The 22,675-nt window shown below is 41.1% G+C and overlaps 1 protein-coding gene and 1 pseudogene across 1 annotated transcript; one reads left to right on the top strand and one right to left on the bottom strand.

Moving 5' to 3' along the window:
• Positions 1-22,675, bottom strand: part of LOC110255358 — a 218,355-nt pseudogene that overhangs the window by 139,061 nt on the left and 56,619 nt on the right.
• On the top strand, positions 13,653-14,543 carry LOC100521737 (olfactory receptor 491-like). The gene has a single exon (XM_021062280.1). The coding sequence runs from the start codon at positions 13,653-13,655 to the stop codon at positions 14,541-14,543; it is 891 nt and encodes a 296-aa protein (XP_020917939.1).

Below are 22,675 nucleotides of genomic sequence, written 5' to 3'. Positions count from 1 at the left end.
AATATTCATCAGCATGCATTTCTCTGGAGGGGGCCATTTTGGGAAAATCTGGCCAACCCATCACTACTGAGAAGCCCTAGGTGAAATGATAATCCAGGTCTGATCACAGCCCCACCCATCAGTTAACAGGCTGCCTAAAGACATCCCCAGGAACACAGCCACCTCCTATCTTACCCAGGGACAAAGCCCCACCCATCAGAGGGATAGGACTCAGCCCCATCAGCCAGTGGGCAGGCACCAGCCCCTCCCATCAGGAAGCCTACAGCAAGCCCCCTTACCAACTTCAGCCACAAGAGAGGAAAGACATCAGAAGTAAAAGAGGCTACAACTCTATTGTCTGCAAAAAGGAGACCACACCAAAAACCTATGAAAATGAAACAGCAGAGAACTCTCACTCAAATAAGGGAGCAAGAAAAAAAAAAAAAAAAACAGCTAAGTGATCTGGAGATTATCAGCCTCCAGCAAAAATTCTTTAGACTGACGATACTAAAGATGATGCAAGACACTGGAATTAAACTGAAGGTAAAGATTGATAAATTAAAAGAATAACTGAGCAAAGAAATAGAGGATTTATGGATTAAGTAAGCAAAGTACAAAAACAGAAATTTAAAAAATTAGAAGCAAACAGCAGCAGAATACAGGATGCAGAATGATTAAGCAAGGTGGAGAACAGACTAGTGGAAATCACTGATGCAGAACAGAAAAGAGAAAAAAGATTGAAAAGAAATGAAGACAGTCTCAGAGAACTCTGGGACAACATTAAATGCACGAACATCTGTATAATATGGGTGCCAGAAGGAGAAGAGAGAAAGGGTAAGAAAAAGTATTGGAAGGGATAATAGCCAAAAACTCCTCTAACATGGAAAAGGAACCACTCATTCAAATCCAGGATGCACACCAAGTACTATATAAAATAAACCCAAGAGGGAACACCCCAAGACACATAATAATCAAATGGACCAAAATTAAAGATAAAAAGAAAATACTGAAAGCAGCTAGGGAAAAGAAACAAGTAATATACAAGGGAACCTTGATAAGGTTATCAGCAGATTTTTCAGAAGAAACTCTGCAGGCCAGAAGGGAGTGGCATGATATACTCAACAGGATGAAAGGAAAAAACCTCCAACCAAGATTACTCTACCCAGCAAGGCTCTCATTCAGATTTGAAAGAGAAATCAAAAGCTTCCCAGATAAGCAAAAGCTGAGAGAATTCAGCAACACTAAACCAGCTTTATAACAAATACTAAAGGAGCTTCTCTAGGCAGAAAAGAAAAGGCAACAACTAGAAATAAAAACACTGCAAATGCAAATGACAAGGTTCACCACTAAAGGCATATATAAAATAAAGGTTGGACATCCTCCATGCACAAATAGGCTACCAATATCAGAAATAATGAGAAAAGGAGAATACAAATGCAGGGCACTGGACATGCACTTGCAATTAAGAGACCAACAACATAAAAAATTCTCATAGACATATACATATACATGTATGTGTATATATATATATATAGACAGAGAGAGAGAGAGAGAGAGAGAGATTCCTACATCAAAACTTCAGGGTAACTGTAAACCAAAAATCTACAATTGATGCACACACAAATAAGAAAAATCAATTCAAATAGAACACTAAAGTAAGTCATCAAACCACAAGAGAACAAGAGAAGAAAGAAAGAAAAAAGAGCAACAAAAACAAATCCAAAACAAATAATAAAAAGGCAATAAGAACATACATATCAATAATTACCTTAAATGTAAATGGACTAAATGCCCCAACCAAAAGACATAGACTGGCTGAATGGATGCAAAAACAAGACCCATGTAGGTGCTGTCTTCAAGAGACCCACTTCACTTCTAGGGACACATACAAATTGAAAGTGAGAAGGTGGAAGGAAATATTCCACGTAAACGGGGATCAAAAGAAAGCTGGAGTAGCAATACTCATATTGGACAAAATAAAGCTTCAACTAAAGAATGTTAATAGTCACAAGGAAGGACATTACATAATGATCAAAGGATCAATCCAAGAAACTATAACAATTGTAAATATATATGCACCCAGCATAGGATCACCTCAATATATAAGGTAACTGGTAACAACCTTAAAAGGACACATCAACAATAACACAATAATAGTGGGAGACTTTAACACCCAACTTACACCAATGGATAGATCATCCAGACAGAAAATCAACAAGCAAACACAGGCTCTGAATGAAGCATTAGACCAGATGGACTTAATAGATATTTATAGGACATTCCATCGAAAAGCAGGAGAATATACATTCCTTTCAAGTGCACACAGAACATTCTCTAGGATTGATCACATCTGGGCCACAAATCAAGCCTCAGTAACTTTAAGAAAATTGAAATCATATCAAAAATAAATAAATAAATAAAAGGAAAAAAAGAAATCATATCAAACATCTTTTCCAACCACAACACTATACAACTGGAAATAAACAAGAAAAAAAACTGAAAAAAAACACAAACACGTGGAGACTAAACAACATGCCACTAAACAACCAATGGATCACTGAAGAAGTCAAAGAGGAAATTAAAAAATACCTAGAAGCAAATGACAACACAGGTACAACACTCCAAAACCTATGGGATCCAGCAAAAATTGTCCTAAGATGGAAGTTTATAGCAATACAAGCTTACCTCAGGAAACAAGAAAAAGCTCAAATAAACAACCTAACTTTACAGCTAAAGCAGTTAGAGAGAGAAGAACATACAAGATCTAAAGTTAGCAGAAAGAAAGAAATCATAAAGACCAGAGCAGAAATCAATGAAATAGAAACGAAGAAAACCATAGAAAAGATCGATGAAACAAAAAAATGGTTCTTTGAAAAGATCAACAAAATTGATAAACCCTTAGCCAGACTCATCAAGAAAAAAAAGAGAAGTCTCAAATCAATAAAATTAGAAATGAAAAAGGAGAAGTAACAACAAACATCACAGAAATAAAAAGGATCATAAAAGATTACTAAATGCAACTATATGCCAATAAAATGGAAAACCTAGAAGAAATTGACAAATTCTTATAAAACTACAATCTTCCAAGACTACATCAAGATGAAATAGAAAAGAAGAATGGGCCAGTCACAAGTACTGAAACTGAAACTGTGATTTTAAAACTTCCAACAAACAGAAGTCCACACCAGATGGCTTTACAGGCAAATTCTACCAAACATTTAGAGAAGAGCTAACAACTATCCTTCTGAAACTATTCCAAAAATTTGCAGAGGAAGGAACATTTCCAAACTCATTCTATGAGGCCACCATCACCCGGATACCAAAAACAGACAAAGATATGACCAAAAAGAAAATTACAGACCAATGTCACTGAGGAACATAGATGCAAACATCCGCAACAGAGTACTATCAAACCAAATCCAACAATACATTAAAAAACTGTACATCATGATCAAGTGGGCTTTATCCCAGGGATGCAAGGATTCTTCAATATCCACACATAAATCAGTGTGATACATCACATTAACAAACTGAAGAATAAAAACCATATGATCCTCTCAATAGATGCTGAAGAAGACTTTGACAAAATCCAACACCCATTTCTGATAAAAACTCTCAGAAAGTGGGCACAGAGAGAACTTACCTCAACATAAGAAAGGCCATATATGACAAACCCAGAGCTAACATCATGCTCAATGGTGAAAATTGAAAGAATTGCTGCTGATATCAGGAACAAGTCAAGGATGTCCTCTCTTGCCATACTATTCAACATAGTTTTGGAAGTCCTAGCCAAGGCAATCAGAGAAGAAAAAGAAACAAAAGGAATCCATATTGGAAAGGAAGAAGTAAAACTATCACTATTTGCAGATGACATGATGCTATACATAAAAAATTCTAGAGATGCTATTAGAGTTCACCAATGAATTTGACAAAGTCAAGGGTGCAAAATTAATACACAGAAATCAACTGCATTTCTATATACTAACAACAAAAAAACAGAAAGAGAAATTAGGAAACAATCCCATTTACCATTGCATCAAAAAGAATAAAATATTTAGGAATAAACCTACCTAAAGAGATAAAAGACCTGTACTCTGAAATCTATAGGATGATGATGAAAGAAATCAAAGATGGCACAAAAAGATGAAAAGACATTCCATGCTCTTGGATTGGAAGAATCAATATCATCAAAATGACTATACTACCCAAGGCAATCTACAGATTCAATGGAATCCCTAACAAAGTACCAAGGATGGTTTTCACAGAAATTTAACAAAATGTTTTAAAGTTTGTCTGGAAGCACAAAAGAGCCAGACTAGCCAAAGTCATACTGAGAAAGAAAAATGGAGCTGGAGGAATCAGGCTCCCTGGCTTCAGATTATACTACAAAGCAACAGTCATCAAAACTGTATGGTACTAGCACAAAGAAAGGAACACAATACAAAGCCCAGAATTAAACCCATGCACCAACAGTTGACTAATCTATGACAAAGAAGGCAAGAATATACAATGGAGAAAAGACATCCCCTTCAATAAGGGGTGCTGGGAAAATAGGACAGCCACATGTAAAGGAATGAAATTAGAACACTTCCCAACACCATACACAAAAATAAACTCCAAATAGATTAAAGACCTAGATAGAAGACCAGACACTATAAAACTCTTAGAGGAAAATGTAGGCCAAACACTCTCTGACATAAACCACAGCAATATCTTCTCAGATCCACTTCCTAGAGTAATGATGATAAAAACAAAAATAAACAAATGGGTATTAATTAAATTTAAAAGTTTCTGCACAGCAAAGGAAACCCTAAACAAAACAGAAAGACAACACACAGTATGGAAGAAAATATTTGCAAACTAAGTGACTGACGAGGGATTAATCCTCACAATACAAAAACACCTTCTATAGCTCAATACCAAAAAAACAACCCTGTCAAAAAATGGGCAGAAAATATAAACAGACAGTTCTCCAAAGAAGACATACAGATGGCCAAAAAACACATGAAAAGATGTTCAGTATCACTCGTTATTCCAGAAATGCAAATCAAAACCATGATGAGGTACCACCTTAAACCAGCCAGAATGGTCATCATCAAAAAGTTGGCAAACAATAAATGCTGAAGAGGGTGTGGAGAAAAAGGAACCTTATTACACTGTTGATGGGAATGTAAACTGGTGCAACCACTGTGGAAAACAGTATAGAGATTCCTCAGAAAACTGAAAATAGAATTATCATTTAATCCAGCAATCCCACTCCTGGACATCTGTCCAGAGAAAACCATGACTCGAAAAGGTACATGTACTCCAATGTTCATGCACCACAGTATAGAATAGCCAAGACATGGAAACAACCTAAATTTCCTTGGACAGAGGAGTGGATAAAGAAGATGTGGTACCTACACACAATGTAATATTACTTGACCATTAAAAGGAAAGAAATAACAGCATTCTAGCAACTTGGATGGACCTAGAAATTATCATGCTAAGTGAAGTTAACTAGACAGTGAGACAACCACATCAATTGCTATCACTTACATGTGGTATCTTAAAAAAGGACACAATGAATTTCTTTGCAGAACAGATACTGACTCACAGATTTTGAAAAACCTATGTTTTCCAAATCAGACGGCTTGGGGGGTGGGGAGATGTGCCTCGGCTTTGGGATGGAAATGGTATAAAATTGGGTTCTGATAACTGTTGTACAACAAAAAAGGAATAAAATTCATTGAGATAATTTTTCAAAATAAAAAATAAAAAAAAATAAAAGCTTCCATCTCAGGAAGTCTGAAAAGGAACAACAAATAAATAAGAAAAAAAAGGTAAAAGAAACAAAAAACATAAAGATACAGGACATATGTCCCATAAAGAAAGAAATCTGTAATTTCATTGAAAATTCAATCAAAGTAAAAAATCAGTAGGAGTAAGAATCAATAAAAAGGTAAAAATATTAATTATCCAAATAAGAGGTGCAGAAGGGCATAACTATACATTCTGTAGGTATTAAGATGGTTAAAAAATACATAGTAAAACAATTTTATGTCAATAAATGAGGCAAAAAATGAGAAGTAAATATTTCCCAAAAGAGCAAAATTTCATGAGACTGAAAAACATCTCTCTCATTCTTCAGGCTGGGAAAGGGAACATAGAGTAACTGAGAATCAAACTTACCAGAAAACATTATTACTTCCAAGTTTGTGCAACAACAATAAAAAATACGCCATAATGATCTCATTTTTCAGTAATTCTGTTTTTTATCAACCATGCACCCAAGCCTGAAATGCTGTTTCAGCCTATGACAGGAAATACTCATTTGATAAACTGTCATCATTTCAGGACAGTGTTCAGGCTCAGAGTAATCTCTGCCACTAATCTCCCCACACAAACAGCAACCAGTCCACAACCAAACCCGACAATCTCTGACCATACCCAGTATCCTTCAATAAGAACCTAAATATCTCAAAAAGCATGCACCTGGGAGTTCCCTCTGCGGCTCAGCAGGTTAGGAATGTGACTGCAGTGGAGAGGGCTGCTGTGAGGCACAGGCATCATCCCAAGCCTGGTTTTGTAGATTAAGGATCTGGCAGCAGCTGTAGCAAAAATTTGCAATACTTTGGTTATGGAAAAAAAAAAAAAAAGAGAAGAAAAGAAAACAGACATGTTCTCCATGGCCCTGGTCTATCTCTCTTCCCAGTGAGGATCATTTGTGCCTTATTTTAGATTCCACATACAAGCCATATCATATGGCATTTTCCTTTCTCTTTCTGACATACTTCACTTAGTAGGAGAATCACTAGTTCCATCCATGCTGCTGCACCTGGCATTCTTCTGTCCTTTTTATAGCTGAGTAGTATTCCTTTGAATACATGTCTAACATCTTCCTAATCCATTCCCCTGTCAAAGGACATCAAGGCTGTTTCCATGACCGTGGCCATGGTGAGCAGACTTGTGGTTGCCAAGGAAGAGCAGGTAGGGACTGGGATGGATGGAGAGTCTGGGGTTGGTGGATGAAAAGGGTGACATTTGGAATGGATGGGCAAGGGGGTCCTACCGTTCAGCACAGGGAACTGGCTATGACTGGGTCAATTTGCTGTACAACAGAAATTGAAGAAAATGTGCAAATCAACTGTAAGTTAATTTTTTAATTTTAGAAATTTTTTTAAAAGGTATGTACCTACTCTCCATTCCTGAGAGTCATGAGACGATTTTTGGAGAGCCCTCCCTCGCTACACCGACCCAATAACCTTGAGTTTGTCAGACTATAGGTAGGTTTCTGGTGGTCTGTGGCTGTTTCAGCTTTAACACTGAGGTTTTATAGACATACAGTTAAGTTGTGAGTCAAAGATTAATCTCAGGGAGATTTACGATAACAAACATCATAACTGAGGGTTTCCTAAGTCGACTCGAAAAATAAACGTTATTGGAGTCAAGACAGTAAAGGAAACTAGAGGTTAAATTGTCCGTGGAGATACTCAAATGGTTAGAGGTTGTCCTTGCTGGTGACAAAGGTAGAGATGGAGAGACGATGTGGGATGCAGGAGCGCAAGTCCTCAGGGCATGAGGAATAGCAGGGAGCTCAATGGGGCAGACAGCAGGGGCCGTAGCTGGAATGTCATGAACATCAAAAGTGAAGGATTGGGGACTGAGGAGGAAATAGAATATTTTGCAGAAGGTGACAGGGCTCCTTCCAACTCGGATGAATGCGTCTGGTGAGTGTTGATCAGAGACGACACATCCAGGCACTTTCTCCTATTTGTCCCACGTTTGAAACACATCACTAACTCCAGATACCTTTTCCACGTAATTATATGCTACCCCACTTAAATCTCATGACCAGCCTATGAGATACCAATCCTTAGCCCCATTTATAGACCATGAACCTGACTCTCCAAGAGGGTAAACTATTTTCCTGACCTCATATACCTCAAACTGAACCCAGGTCTCCTGAATTCAAAGGCCACACCTAATACTGTTCAGACTGCTTTTACGGAAGGATCCCTTTTCCAAAAGCCCCCATGGATCAGTGATTTTGGGGAAAGATCATACAACTAGGACTACGGAAAACATTAAATAAGGAAAACTAAAATACAAAAGCATAAATACAATTTTAAATTATTGAAGCCAACCGACATTCTCAAAATTCTGTAAGAGTGCTTAAGAGTTCCTTCCAGTTTCTGTCTTTACTGCATACCAGACTGATGACAAACACTTTGAGAACCAGCACCCATCCTTGGGACACCCTTTGAGTGACAGGGGACTGGGCTTCATGTCTGCTTCCTGGCTCCTTTTACGCCATGGCTTTCCCCACTACCTGATGTCCTCAGTGAAAGGAACTCTTTTGTTTACACAGGTAAAATCAGAGCACAGACAACACTGACGCTGGTCCCAAACTCCAGACAACTTTCTAGTCCAAGAACACTTTCTCCAAGTCTCTCGACAAAGTGTCCCTAAGGATCTTTGCAAATACACCTTTTGTTAGAAACTGGACCTTCAACTGAAGCCACTTTAATGAGCCACAATTCTACAAGCCATTTCTGTGGAACAAACTCAGGAATCCTCTTCTCACAGGGGAAGCAACAAAAGCCCAGGGGACTTGCCCTGTTCTATGAGAGCCTTCCTTCCCTCCCACCACACACACACAGAGACACCCACCCTCACCCTGGCTGAAGGTCTGTAATGGGCTCCTGGTGGAAGGGCGACAGTCAGCATTTCACATTCCAGCGGTTCAGTGCACAACTACTTGTAAACATAGTGGGAAACATCTGCTCTGTTAAGAGCTCTTCAGAATCCACATCAGCAGCTCTGGCTCTGAAAGGTGAGTCCAGTTGTCATGGATCTTCTTTAAATAATTTAAAATCTGACGGCTTCATTGAGAAATTAAAAGGAAACCAAACTCTCTCAACAACTTTCATTCTTGACCCCTGTGGAACTGTGGCCTCAGTAAGGTTTGTACCACAGAAAGGTCCTTCTGGGCCCAGAAACCAGGCTGCCCAGGAGACCAAGGGAAGGTGGACAGTCTCAGCAGCCACAATCACAGCGAAGCTTGTGTAGCCACAGCCATGAACAGGAAATCAGAAAGCAATGACCTGGTGTTCAGTTTGGATGAGGCACAGATCCCTGTGTCCCCAGTCATCATCGAAAGGGATCCATCCACTGAAGGAAAGGCTGGGGGAGAGTTAGAACCCCTGTGCCAGGTGGGGGAGGCAGGATGCGATGTCATGATGCAATGCGCTAGAAAGAACCAGGGTAACCAGGGTAGAGGAAAGAGAGGGACCAGAAGCAGGTGTCATATTGTGCACTGACCATGAACACCAGACCCCAGAACTGAGACGGCATCAGACACAGTACTCCCTGGCGTCTTTTGGATACTTGAAAAAGCTCCTGGCATGTATTGAAAGAAAATTTCTATTATTCTCCTAAAACATTTTAAATCATTGAAAATCTATCAACACTTTATCTTCAAGAAAAATATTACAAAGTTTCTTAGCTCTGATGTGTATGAACAGACACCTCTGAGTATTTTATAGATATCATTTCTCTTAACCTGAAAACAATGCTGCATTATAGGGACAATTATTCCAATTTTACAAATGGAAACATGTGGAAATGAGAGAGATTGAAGGGTCAGGTGCAAGTGAAAACACTGGCCACTGGGATTCCCAGATCTGCATCTTCTCTCTCCAGCCTCCGTGATGCTGTCACACAGACAGAAGCCCAGAGTGAAGGCACGGTTGGCCCCACTGAACTCTGCTTGGGTCAGAAGGCAAAGAGCACACATGCTGCCCAGTGCTTGGTCCCATTCCTCAGACCAGAGCCTGTTCATAGGCTGACCAGAGAATGGTGAGGGATCTGAAAGCTATGCCCCAGGTGGAATGCCCAAAGGATCTATGGGGGCTTACTTTTGGAAAAGGGAAGGCAGTAGGTGTGTGCTGGCTCTATTCAGATATTTCAGTGTTTTGATGTAGAAAGGAGATGATTTGTGCCGTTGATGTCATGGGGGATGAAGTGCTATGACTAAATAGAAATTTGTCATGATAGAGCTAACACCCTTGGTAGTACGTTAGCCTGTCACTAGAGTAATTTAAGTGGCGTTCATGAAGATTTATCAAACGATATGACACATTCTTTTTTTTTTTTTTTTTTGGTTTCTTAAGGCCACAGCAATGCTCTATCCACACCACGTTTGAGATCTATGCTGCAGTGCATGGCAATGCCTGATCCCTTAACCACTGGGCGAGGACAGGCATCAAATCTGCATCCTCATGGATACCAGTTGTGTTTGTTAACCGCTGAGCTATGATGGGAACACTGAGAGATGCTGAAGCTCCATGAATAACATAGTAAGTATCCGAGCATATATTCCAACCAGCATTTCAGTTATCAAGGCTATTAAGAAAGTGGGAAATATTTTAGATACTTTTTAGTGAAACTGTAAATGACTAAAAGTAATATATACAGAAATTTAAAATGTAAATACTATTTGTATATGCCCAAAATTAAAATGAATAAAAATGATTGTTACTGTTAAAAATTTATGCTGAATCTTTCCTTAGGTGTTAATACTACGTAAAAAGTTCTGTTTCAATGTGTTCAAATAGGATTTATAAATCTGTAGGAATTGATTATAAATTTATAAATCTGTAGGAATTGATAGCTAGCAGAAGTTAATGGAAAGGACAAACAAAAGTGCGTAAGCGAAAAATTTCAGATCACTAAAATTAATCTCGTTTTTTATTTTAAAATATTTGCAAGTCTGTAACATTATGTCCATAATTCTGTTTCTCATTCTGATAAATAGTTTCTTTATAATGCCTACTGAATTTTTAGTATACCCTGAAACTGTTGCTTTGGACTGCAGTAATTACTCTGGGTAGTCCCTTATAATTTATCACATACTCTGACTTATCATATACTCTAATTTATCATATACTCTGTTTGAAAACACAGAAACATTGCCTCTGTCACACAAAATGACAAAAACTAGAAGCGGTGCTAATCTCTTTAGTGAAACTGTAACCAAGAACTCACCAAAACTGTGAACACGGGGCACAATGGTTGTGTATTTTCACCATGACAACTCATGGGGATTCACTCACGTTAGAGCATGGAACGCAATTCTTAAAATACCTAGCAAAAGGATTATTTTTAAAATATACCACGGAGTTCCCATGGCGGTGCAGTGGGGGGTTAAGAATCTGGCAGCAGTGGCTTGGGTGGTGGTGGAGGTCCAGGTTTGACCCCCAGCCTGGGGCAGTCAGTTAAAAAATCTGGTGGTGCTGCTGCTGTAGCCTGGGTCACAGCTGTGGCTCAGATTCAGTCCCTGGCCTGGGAACCTCCATTTGCCATGGGTGCAGTCATTTAAAAAAAGTCATATTTTTGGAATATTCTTCTCCATATCCCTTATGCTTTCTGTGGGATTAATCATTCTGATTAGCAAAAAGTTGTGAACAGTTGCATGCCCAAAATTAGTGGGTGATTAACATCCAGGGACTCAATGCATTATCACGAAGATCTCGGAAACTGTGTTTGTGAGAATCGTGTGATAAATTTCTTATTGAAAAGTAAAGAAAAATAGCTATATTAAAATATTATCTATAATGTTACAAAAGCTCAATTAAAATAGATAAAAGGGGAAACTTCAAAAAATAAATGCCAAACTTCTAATACTTGACTCATGTGTCTAATAGTTGACTATTGAGAGGAATATTTTGAATTTTCACCATATTTACTTACATGAATATACAATTTTTCCTCCCAAACAACCTAAGCCATTAATTTACTTATCCTGCAATTATGCAATTTCCATACACTAATGAAAAGTTCACCATCTTTCTCCTCTGAAAGACCTGGATTCTCTGGACAGGGAGGCTAAATTGTTTTCATTTTGTGTTCCCCACTGCATCCTTATCACACTAATCAGAAACAAACTGACCTCATAAGCTTCTCAGCATATTTTATATCCAAACACAGGTTATTCCTTACACAGGGACAGAACACACACTGACTGAGGAGAGTGTTTATAAATTGGGGACAATGTACTGTTAACAACCAAAAAACACACAAAATGAAACACAACCTAGTGCAAAGAATGGGAATCTAGGCATCTTCAAGGCACGATATCAAGCCACAGGAGTGTTCTGCTTAACCCTCGGAAGTCAGAGAAGACTTTGGAGAGAAAGGACCTTGATCAAGGAGTGGAGGTCACCCAGAGTACTGAGAGGATGGGAGCTCTTCGAGGGGGAGAAAAAGCAGCGAAGGCAAAGAGCAGAGTGCATGGGGGAACTCGTGTGCGTGGGGGCACTGTAAATAGCTCAGGAAGGTTGGATCAGTGCAGGGGTAGGATGGGACCATCCCAAGGGACAAGCAACGTGTCACAGGCAGGAGGGACCTCAGAATGTGTGCACTGTGCTGCACTCAACAGGTCAGGGTGCATCCTGGAGGCTGGAGGAAGTGCTGAAAGTTATAAAACAAGCGCCTTGGAATCACCTGCTCTTTTTTGTTTATTTATTTCTTTAATTCATTTGTCTTTTTACAGTCCCACCCACGGCACATGGAGATTCCCAGGCTAGGGGTCCAATCAGAGCTCTAGCCACCAGCCCGTGCCGCAGCCACAGCCATGCCAGATCGTTAATCCACTGAGCATTGCCCGAGATCAAACCAGCAACTTCATGGTGCTTAGTCAGATTCATTTCCACTGCACCACAGCAGGAACTACTCACTCGCTCTTTAATTTGGGGATGGACCACTTTGGGAGATTTACTGAATATTTTAAGGCATAAGAATCATGCAGGGAGGCAAAGAGACAAACTAAAGTGGAATAATGACCAGGTCTTCAATTAAAGAAAGGATATCTGGAATGGAACTGTCACCATGAAATGAAATTGGGAGATAAACTGCAGATAATGCCAATGGGATTTATTAGATGTGGTTCACGAGAGGAAGAAGGCTTAGATCACTCCCATGTTTCAGACACAAGAGATTGGGTGGATTTGGTGTCACTCCACAGATACAGCACATGGGAACAGTGGTTCAAGGAAAGATGGTTTGGTATTTGGGGATATTTGTGGGATTTGCACCTGGAGACTTCCAGAAGGAAAGTGAAACAATAGATCTGGACCTGGTGAGAGAGATTTGCCTAGAAGGTAAGGTTGGAGTGGTGTTTTAAAATAGATATTATTCAGGAGTTCCTGCCATGGCGCAGTGGTTAACGAATCCAACTAGGAACCATGATATTGCGGGTTTGGTCCCTGCCCTTGCTCAGTGGGTTAAAGATCCGGCGTTGCCATGAGCTGTGGTGTAGGTTCCAGGCGCCGTTCAGATCAGCGTTGCTGTGGCTCAGGTGTAGGCCGGTGGCTACAGCTCCGATTTGACCCCTAGCCTGGGACCCTCCATATGCCACGGGAGCAGCCCAAGAAATAGCTAAAAAGACAGAAAAAAAATGATAATATTCAACGAATACAGTACAATAGAGATCAAGAAGAGTGCAGCTGACTCATAATTTTTTGATGCAACAAAGATAAAGGAAACAAAACCATCTAGAGCATCATAATTTACAGGCTGGACAGGGAACAAACAACTGTGAACAAGTATAAGGAATGACCAAGGCAACTGGAAATGTACAGAATGAAACTATTTTTAACCATTTCCCTCAACAGGAACAACCCACAGGAGAGATGGAGGCTGGAAACCACAGCAGTGTGACAGAGTTCATCCTTTTGGGGCTCACGGAGGATCCTGTGCTTGGTGTCATCTGCTTTGTGATATTTCTAGGCATCTATGTTGTCACCTTAGTAGGCAATGTCAGCATAATTCTTTTAATAAAAAGCTGTCCCCAGCTTCACACCCCCATGTACCTCTTCCTTGGCCATTTGGCTTCTGTAGACACTGGATTTTCCACATCAGTCACACCGGTGATGCTTATAGGCTTCCTTAGACATAGAGTGGCCATCACAACCACTGGCTGTGAGGCCCAGCTCTTTTCCGTGATCCTGTTTGGGACAACTGATTGCTTCCTGTTGGCCGCCATGGCCTATGACCGCTATGTGGCCATCAGCTTGCCCCTGCTCTACTCCACCCACATGTCCCCAAGAGTCTGTGTCCTCTTACTGGGGGCTTCCTATCTGGGTGGGTGTGTGAATGCTTGGATATTTACTAGTTGCTTGTTGAGTCTGTCTTTCTGTGGACCAAATCAGATAGACCACTATTTCTCTGATTTCACCTCTTTGCTGAAACTTTCCTGCTCAGATGTCTCTGTTCTTGAAATTATCCCTTCCATCTCCTCTGGGTTCATAATTATGGTCACAGGGTTTGTCATAGTTCTCTCTTACATCTGCATCCTCATCACCATCCTGAAGATGCCCTCCACTGAAGGAAGACACAAGGCCTTCTCCACCTGCACCTCCCATCTCACAGCCGTTACGCTCTACTATGGAACCATCACCTTCATTTATGTGATGCCCAAGTCCAGCTACTCCACTGACCAGAACAGAGTGGTGTCTGTGTTCTACAGTGTGGTGATCCCTATGCTGAACCCCTCATCTACAGCCTCCGGAACAGAGATGTAAAGGAGGCCCTGAGGAAGACCACTCTCAGAGTATCTCAGTAGGACTCATTCTTAGCCTTTCAAGTGACCTGTAAACTGTTCTTCTTTTTTGCTTCATTCTACCAGTATCACACTACTGTGGGCTACCAAATGCTGTGGGCTGAGTCCTTAAAGTGAAATCACACTTCTAACCCTCTCGCTCATACTCCTGTAAACCGTTTGGGACACATGTTAAAAACAGAAATAATGATAGCAATAATTGTCACCATCGTGTATCAACACCTGTGGGTGCCTAGGACTTTTTCTTTCATTTCTTTAGCAAACAATAGTGTGTAGCCAACCCTGCTCTAAGCACATTGGGATAGGAACTGGTTGCTTTCTCCCCAAAATCCGAAGTAGACGTACTGCCACTTCTCTTTTGCTCCTGAATCACCTGGGGGCACACAGACATGTAGATATCCAAAATCAGGCAGCTAGGAAGCTGGCGGACCAAGGTCTGAATCCAGAACGTCTGGGTCCAAACCACAAGGCCTCTTCATTTAGTTTTCACAGCAACCTCACGATGCTGGTATTATTAATTCACCTCCATTCACAGATGAGATTACTGAGAGAGTCTTGGAGAGCCAATAGTCTGTCTGGAGGCTGATGGACTCAAGTCCTCTGATTCCCTGCTCTTGCTCTACACTATAAGACTCGGTCAGGCCAATGACTTCAGCCCCGTTACTGATCTAGTGGATGTGACCAGGAGAAGCAAGCCTAAACTGTCCCTGTGGCTTCGTCTTTGGAACAAACTCTTCCCCCAACAAGGTCGAGGATGTCAAGAGCCCAAAACAAGGGTGAGAATGGGAAAACGGGATTGATTCCCATCCACAGGAAATCAGGTCTGGACACCACAATCATATGAATTGCCTGAAATCATATCCAAATTTATGCACACGTTAAAAGTAAACTCCTTTTTGGTGTAATTGCAACTTCCTTATTTGTAGAGATTAAAAAGTGGATCTTTTCATTCTAAGCATTGTAATTTTATTAATTTATTTTTTATTGTTATTTCCCCCAACACACTTTTTTTTCCCACTGTACAGTATGGGAACCCAGCTCCACATCCACGTATACGTACATTGTTTCTCCCATTGTCGTGCTGCATTTTAAGTAAATTAATGTCTTAACTCAACCATCGTTCCATAAGCTAGATTTATAAAGAAATCAATATACACACAAAAACCAGAACCATAGTCAAAGATTGTACTAAATGTATTTCTTGCATTGTAATAGTCCCTTTTTGTATCATCACCATAGACTTGAATCGTGAGGACACAGTTTTTGCAGTACTAGAACTCTTAACAAAGGCAACTTTAAGCATGTGAAAACAAGACCCAGATCATAAAACTTCTTCTCTCAGCATAGTGCAGTGAGAGAAGTGAGGCATGAAAAACACAATGTGAAATGTAACAAAATGGAAAATATTTATAATCTACTACCAAATAAAAAGTAGAGTATATATCATATTATTGCAAAATTGAAGTCGAACATATATAACAAACATGAAAAAGCACCACAGACAATTTAATGCACAGGAAATGATTCAATAGAGGGCAATGGAGCCATTATTCTCCATTCACAACATTATTTACAGAATCTGGGTGGTACGTTTGCCCCTTGTACCAACCTACTGGAAAACAAACCATCCTAAACATCTGAACATCAACTTGATGCTCTCTTTTAATACAACTGGGACACTAACTGCATGGAGGTATGGCCAGACCTCACAGGCTTCAGAGCTCCATTCCAAAACACTGCCCTCCCTTCAGACATGCATGCAAGTAAGGATTCCCCAGGGACCCACACTTCTGTCCAACATGGCTACAAAGTCAGGGCTTCCAATAACCTTCTCCCAGGTTTGAAAATTTGCTAGAATGGCTCACAGAACTCAAAGAAATATTCACTTACACTTACCAGTTTATCACAAGAGATGTTGTAAAAGACAAATGAGCAGCCACATGCAGAGACACACAGCACCAGGTCTGGGGGCTTCCTAGGGCAGGAGCTTCTATCACCATGAAGCTGGAGAGCACCACCCTCCTGGTACACGGATCTGCTCACCGACATGGACCCTCTCCTCTCCATAGCTTAGCATTTGTATGGAGGCTAAGGATCAATATTAAGTCAGTTTCCAGCTCCTCCATTCTCCCTGAAGATTCGGAAGTGGAAATAAAGGCACAAACTTGTAATCACGGTTTGCCATTTTCGATGCACAGACCCCGGCTTGAAGCTGTCCTGGATCCTACCAAGAACTCTCAGAACAGAAGACACCCAAGCAATTCTAAAGGATTTAGGAGTCCTGTATCAGCAACCATGGTCCAAGACCAAATAATAGAAGAAAAGGTGAGGAGCATCTACCACTCCTGTCATCCAGGGAATTACAAGGGTTTTAGGAGCCCTCTGTCAGAAGCTGGGAAACAGAGAGCAAAGATGTATTTATAGTGTGTAAAAGCTCACTAACTAATGTGCTGTTACGGACCCCGCACAGCAAAATGATCATCAAAGAACAAATCTATTGGAACAGTACTAGAATCCCATTCGGTCATTAATAACTACTCAATCCATCACCAAATCACATGAAAGTGTCCTCCAAGATGAAGCTATTCCAGTTGGCAGGCTTCCAGTTGACCTTGTCAGCTTCTAAAGGCAGGAATGGTCTCGGCAACACATGACTTCGTGCTTTCATGCAAATGACAGAATTGAGCCAAGAGACAGAATCATCACTTGCTTTGAGCCTCTTCCAGATGTTACTCCAACACTGGATTGTGGCACACAGCACTGGTGACTGTCCTGTAAAAGTTCCAGGTGCATCCTGACTCCCATGACTTCCTGGAACTTAGGTATGGGAACTCTGCGTTCTGAGTACCAAGACTAGCTTTCTCTGGATGTGGGGACCCATAACTCAGAGGTCAGAGTCTTCCCAGATCTCCTGTGTCTCACCTCAGGTCCATTTGAACATCAATAATGGAGAGTTGATTCAAGTCAAAGATCAGTGACAGACATTAATGCCCAAATCTGTTCAGACTGACATCTACCCCTTGGCACGTTCATGAGTAATTCAGGCAGAAGGTGGAACAGGGGCCTCAAACACTGATCATTCCTGCCAGTGTGAACTCAAAGCCCAAGACGAATATTTGATCAGTTCCTTTATGTACTGTTACCCACGGATGTGGGACAGTCATCCATCTATTAATTTAAAAAGGACTGGTGGGAGTTCACGTCGTGGCGCATTGGTTAACGAATCCGACTAGGAACCTGAGGTTGTGGGTTCAGTCCCTGCCCTTGCTCAGTGGGTTAACGATCCGGCGTTGCCGTGAGCTGTGGTGTAGGTTGCAGACGCGGCTCGGATCCCGCGTTGCTGTGGCTCTGGCGTAGGCCAGTGGCAACAGCTCCGACTAGACCCCTAGCCTGGGAACCTCCATATGCCGAGGGAGCGGCCCAAGAAATAGCAACAACAACAACAACAACAACAAAAGACAAAAATAAAATAAAATAAAAATAAATAAAAAGGACTGGTGGAGACTTTATTAAATTCTTGGAACTACTAAGGAATGGATTTATGTTGATAAATGGAACAGAGATATACTGAGGAAAAGAACTGAGTTTCCAAGCAGTTCTATTTTGGTGGGGAAACTCTAGGGAATTTAAACAATATAAACACAGAACGTATAGGTGGTTGGAAGAGACAAGTGAAGTGGGTTGATACAACTTATAAAGGGTAACTCTGGTGGTGTTGGTGGATTTTCCATAAAGAGCGTGAACAAGGAAGTCCACCTGGAGGATGTGACAGTTGAGTAGAAAGTTGAAAGGTAAGAAAGACCCAACAATATAGAGAGTGGGGGTGGGGAGGGGGTGCTAAACAGACAACTGCAAGGGCAAGGACCCTGATATTCTCCAAAAATAAAGAGACCATGGGAAACCAGGAGGAGAGGTGTACACAGAAAGGATATGGGGAGCTTCATCAGCCATGTAACAGTGAATTTTACTCCAAAAAGTATGAGAATACACCAAATGGTTTCAAAATAGTTCTAACCTAATCTAATATTTTTAAAGACCTCTAGTTGTTATATGGAAAATGGATTATGAAAAGTTAGAGGAGTCTCTGACATAAACCATACAAATGTTTTCTTAGGTCAGTCACCCAAGGCATTAGCAATAAAAATAACAACAAACAAATGAGACCTAATCAAACTCATTAGTTTTGCCCAGCAAATGAAAACATAAAATACCAAAAAGACCACCTATGGAATTGGAGAAAATAGTTGCAAATGATGCAACTGACAAGGGCTTCATCTCCAAGATATACAAACAACTCAACAAAAAAAAAAAAAAAAAAAAAAAAAAAAAAAAAACAAGCAATCCAATTGAAAAATAGGCAGAAGACCTAAATAGACATTTCTCCAAAGCAGACTCACAGATTCCCAGTAGGCACATGCAAACATGCTCAACATCACTAATTATTAGAGAAATAAAAAACTGCAGTGAGGTACCACCTCATACCAGTCAGAATAGCCATCAGTAATGAGTCTACAAAAAAATAAATACCGGAGAGGTTATGGAGAAAAGGAAGCCATCCCACACTTCTGGTGAGAATGTAAATTGCTACAACCACTACGGAAAACAGTAAGGAGGTTCCTCAGAAAGCTAAATCTACAACTATAATATGACCCAGCAACAGAACTATGCTCAATAGCCAACACTTGGGAATAGCCTAAATAGCTATTGACAGATGAATGGATTAAGAAGACAAGGTATAGGAGTTCCCGTCGTGGCTCAGTGGTTAACAAATCCGACTAAGAACCATGAGGTTGCAGGTTCAATCCCTGGCATTGCTCAGTGGGTGAAGGATCGGGCGTTGCCATGAGCTGTGGTGTAGGTTGCAGACACAGCTCAGATCCTGCGTTGCTGTGGCTGTGGTGTAGGCTGGCGGCTACAGCTCAATTCACCCCTAGCCTGGGAACCTCCATATGCCATGGGAGCGACCCAAGAAATGGCCAAAGGACAAAAAAAAAAATTAAAAAAAAGAAGACAGGGTATATATACACAATGGAAAACTACTCAGACATAAAAAAGAACAAAATGATGCCATTTGCAGCAACACGGATGCAACTAGAGATTGTCATACTGAGAGAAGCAAGTCAGAGAGACAAGTACAATATATTACTTACATGTGGAATTTAAAATATGGCACAATGAACCTATTTACAAAACAGACATAGAGAACAGACTTGTTGGTGGCAAGGGGAAGGGAAAGGGGGAAGGTGAGCAGGGAATTTGGAGTTGGTAGATGCTAACTATTACATTTAGAATGGATGCACAATGAGGTCCTACTGTGCAACGCAGGGACTAAATCCAGTCTCTTGGGATAGATAGACCATAATGGGAGATAATATAAGAAAAAGAAGGTATATACATGTATGACTGGGTCAGTATGCTGTACAGCAGGAATTGGTAAAACATTGTAAATCAAACATACTTAAACAAAAAAAAAGAAAATTTTAAATAAAATTTAAAAATTATTTTTTAAAATGTAGTGACGTAAAGAGTCAAAGTGTAAGATGGTGGTGCGCTCAGCTATGGCAGTTGCTCTGTAGTTAGAGAGATATTCACCTACTCAAGATACAGTTTAGGTAAGGGCCACACGTGCCGAAGGATTATTGTGGGATATTAAAAATAAAAGAAGAAATTGAGGAGACTTCAGAAATTTTGGCATTAGATTATTCAGTGAAAGTGAATAGGATGTCGGGTATTAGCTGAAGAAAAGGGATACACAGATTATCTATGTCTGCATAAGAAGTCACTCAAACAACCTATTGCCTTTGGAATGGATTAGCAATGAGATCCTGCCGTGAAGCACTTGGAACTATGTCTAGTCACTTACGATGGTGTTGCGGAAACTGCAAAAACCGTGGCAATGGAAGGAGACAAACAGCACTCAGAGATATGGAAAAGCAAGGTTTATTCAGCACCTGTGTGGGCTCAGAGGAGTCACCTCCAGAGTCTGAGCACCAGGTCTTTGTTCTTAGTAACTTTTATACACTATGAGGTCTAGATTTTCCCATGTAAGCATCCCAGACCTCCCCCCATCCCCAAGCAGACAGTGTTCCTCCCTAAGAAACTGAGCAAGCAAGGTTACAGAGGTGGAACTGATAAGCAATGCTGGGTGCCTGATTAGCAGGGCTGCTGGCTTGGACAGAGAGCACACAGTTGTTACATTATTACAAGAAAGGTGGCATAGTGATGAGCACAGCTGGAAAGGCTTGCAGCTGCCTTCTTAGCCAAGGGGGGGAGGGTTGTTCTTTAGTTAAAACTCCATTTCACTCCCCCCTCTTGACATTCAGGGTGCATCTGCACCCTTTACAGATCATCATCAGTCATATCCCTTTGGTAACCTCTGATAAGTAGCAGGTGGGAGGCTGTTTTTCTTTCAACCATGGTTTTTATAAAACCTTTTATAATATTTATCAGGAGAGGTACAAGGCAGGGAACAAATAGGCACCCTGCAAGTATAACCATGATTATTCCAACCATTGTCTTAATTCCTCCCAACCAAGAGAACCATTTACCAAAGAGACGGTCTGCATCCCATCCTTTCCAAGCTTGTACAGGTACATGGGCAAGTTTAGTCATGCAGTCAGCAATTTCTTCTACCACCTTTCTGGTGTCATCTATTTGTAGACAGCAATTACTTAAGTTAAATTTTCCACAAACCCCTCCTTCAGAAGCAAGTAAATAATCCAAGGCCAAGTGATATTGGTAGATTGCACTGTGCATTTTAGTTTGTTGTTGGGCCAATATAGTCAAGGCCCTTGCAGTGTCATTTGTTATAAGTTCCAAAACCGCCTGTAGTCTGATGATGCGGTTCAGCATATAGATAGGGGTGCGATATCCCCAAGAGCCATCCTCTGCCCAGGTGGCAGGCCCATAATATTGAATTATCTGTTCTGGGGGCCATTCATCATCTTTCCAGTCTCCAATTTGGAGAGCCCTCCGGTCTCTCTGGGCACCCTGTGCCCTGTATATAGGAACTCCCAGTTGCTCCCCTAGTGACAGCGGGAGCAGGAAGAAGGAAGGTCTGATTGTTCCCAGTACATATGCCCCAGCCCAATTGGGGGGGAGTATGGAATAGGACATTTTTTCACAAATCTAATATAATCCCTTTGGTGCCCGCCATTGGATATTAGCACTGTCAGAGGTGTCTTCCCATGCCTGTCAGAGGTGGGAAAAATTGGACAGGGGATTAGGCTTGGGCTCTGAGAGGTTGGCAGATGACCACCATTGAGTCTCTTGGGCAGTCAGATTATAATACCTCAGGCCTAAACATGTTAGGCTTCCAACTGAAACATTAAACCGTCCTCCCCGCCTCGCAAAACAATTTCTCCCTATGATAGCAGTTCTGAGGAGCCATACCCCATTGGTGAGTTGGGGGTTTGCAGTCTCATTATGAGGCTCTAATGGGTCCCGTTCTCTGGCTTGCCAAGGCCAGTGGTCTCCTGTGTTCATTCCCCCGCATACGTAACAAGAGGAGACCTTGAGAGTTTGTGCAATAGTTTCTGCCAGGGCTAAGAACAAGTTCTTAGTTGTGGCCGGAATGGGAGGTGGGGTATTTTTTATCTCTTCATAAAAGGAATGAAAGACCCTGTGAGAGGCAGCTTGGAGCGCAAACATGATTCTCTGGAAATGTAGCACAGCTCCAGGGTCTAGGCCTCTTCCGTCAATGCAAATGCTTATTTTGAAACCCTCCTTCCATTTGGGTTCACAGGCAGCTGATTCCTCAAGCTTCAGCCGTGCGTTGACTGACCAGCTTCCGGTGTGGTCAGGGCAGGGCTTTGAGGTCGGTGTCTCCTCCTCTGTATTGTCAGGCAAAGAGGTCTCTCCAGATCGAGGGCAGTCTCCCACTCTCCACAGTCATCAGCTGGGCCAGCCAGTTTAACTCTGGAATGATGGATCCAAGCATATAGTCCTGTTTCTTTAAGAGCAGTGGGCGTGGCTAGAATTACAGTATAGGGGCCCTTCCATACAGCCTCAAAGACTCCTTTTTCCAATCCTTTATCCACACCTGGTCCCCCACCTTGTGGGGGTGTACTGTTATACCTAAGGACACAAGTATTC

Source organism: Sus scrofa, chromosome 9 (assembly GCF_000003025.6).
Source record: "Sus scrofa isolate TJ Tabasco breed Duroc chromosome 9, Sscrofa11.1, whole genome shotgun sequence".
In the NCBI taxonomy this organism is placed as follows: Eukaryota; Metazoa; Chordata; class Mammalia; order Artiodactyla; family Suidae; genus Sus; species Sus scrofa.
Note: the sequence above shows the minus strand (reverse complement) of the source record. Positions and strands in the feature narration are given on the sequence as shown.

Coding starts and splice junctions, on each gene's coding strand:
- LOC100521737 (XM_021062280.1), top strand. CDS start 13,653: ATGGAGGCTGGAAACCACAGCAGTGTGACAGAGTTCATCCTTTTGGGG.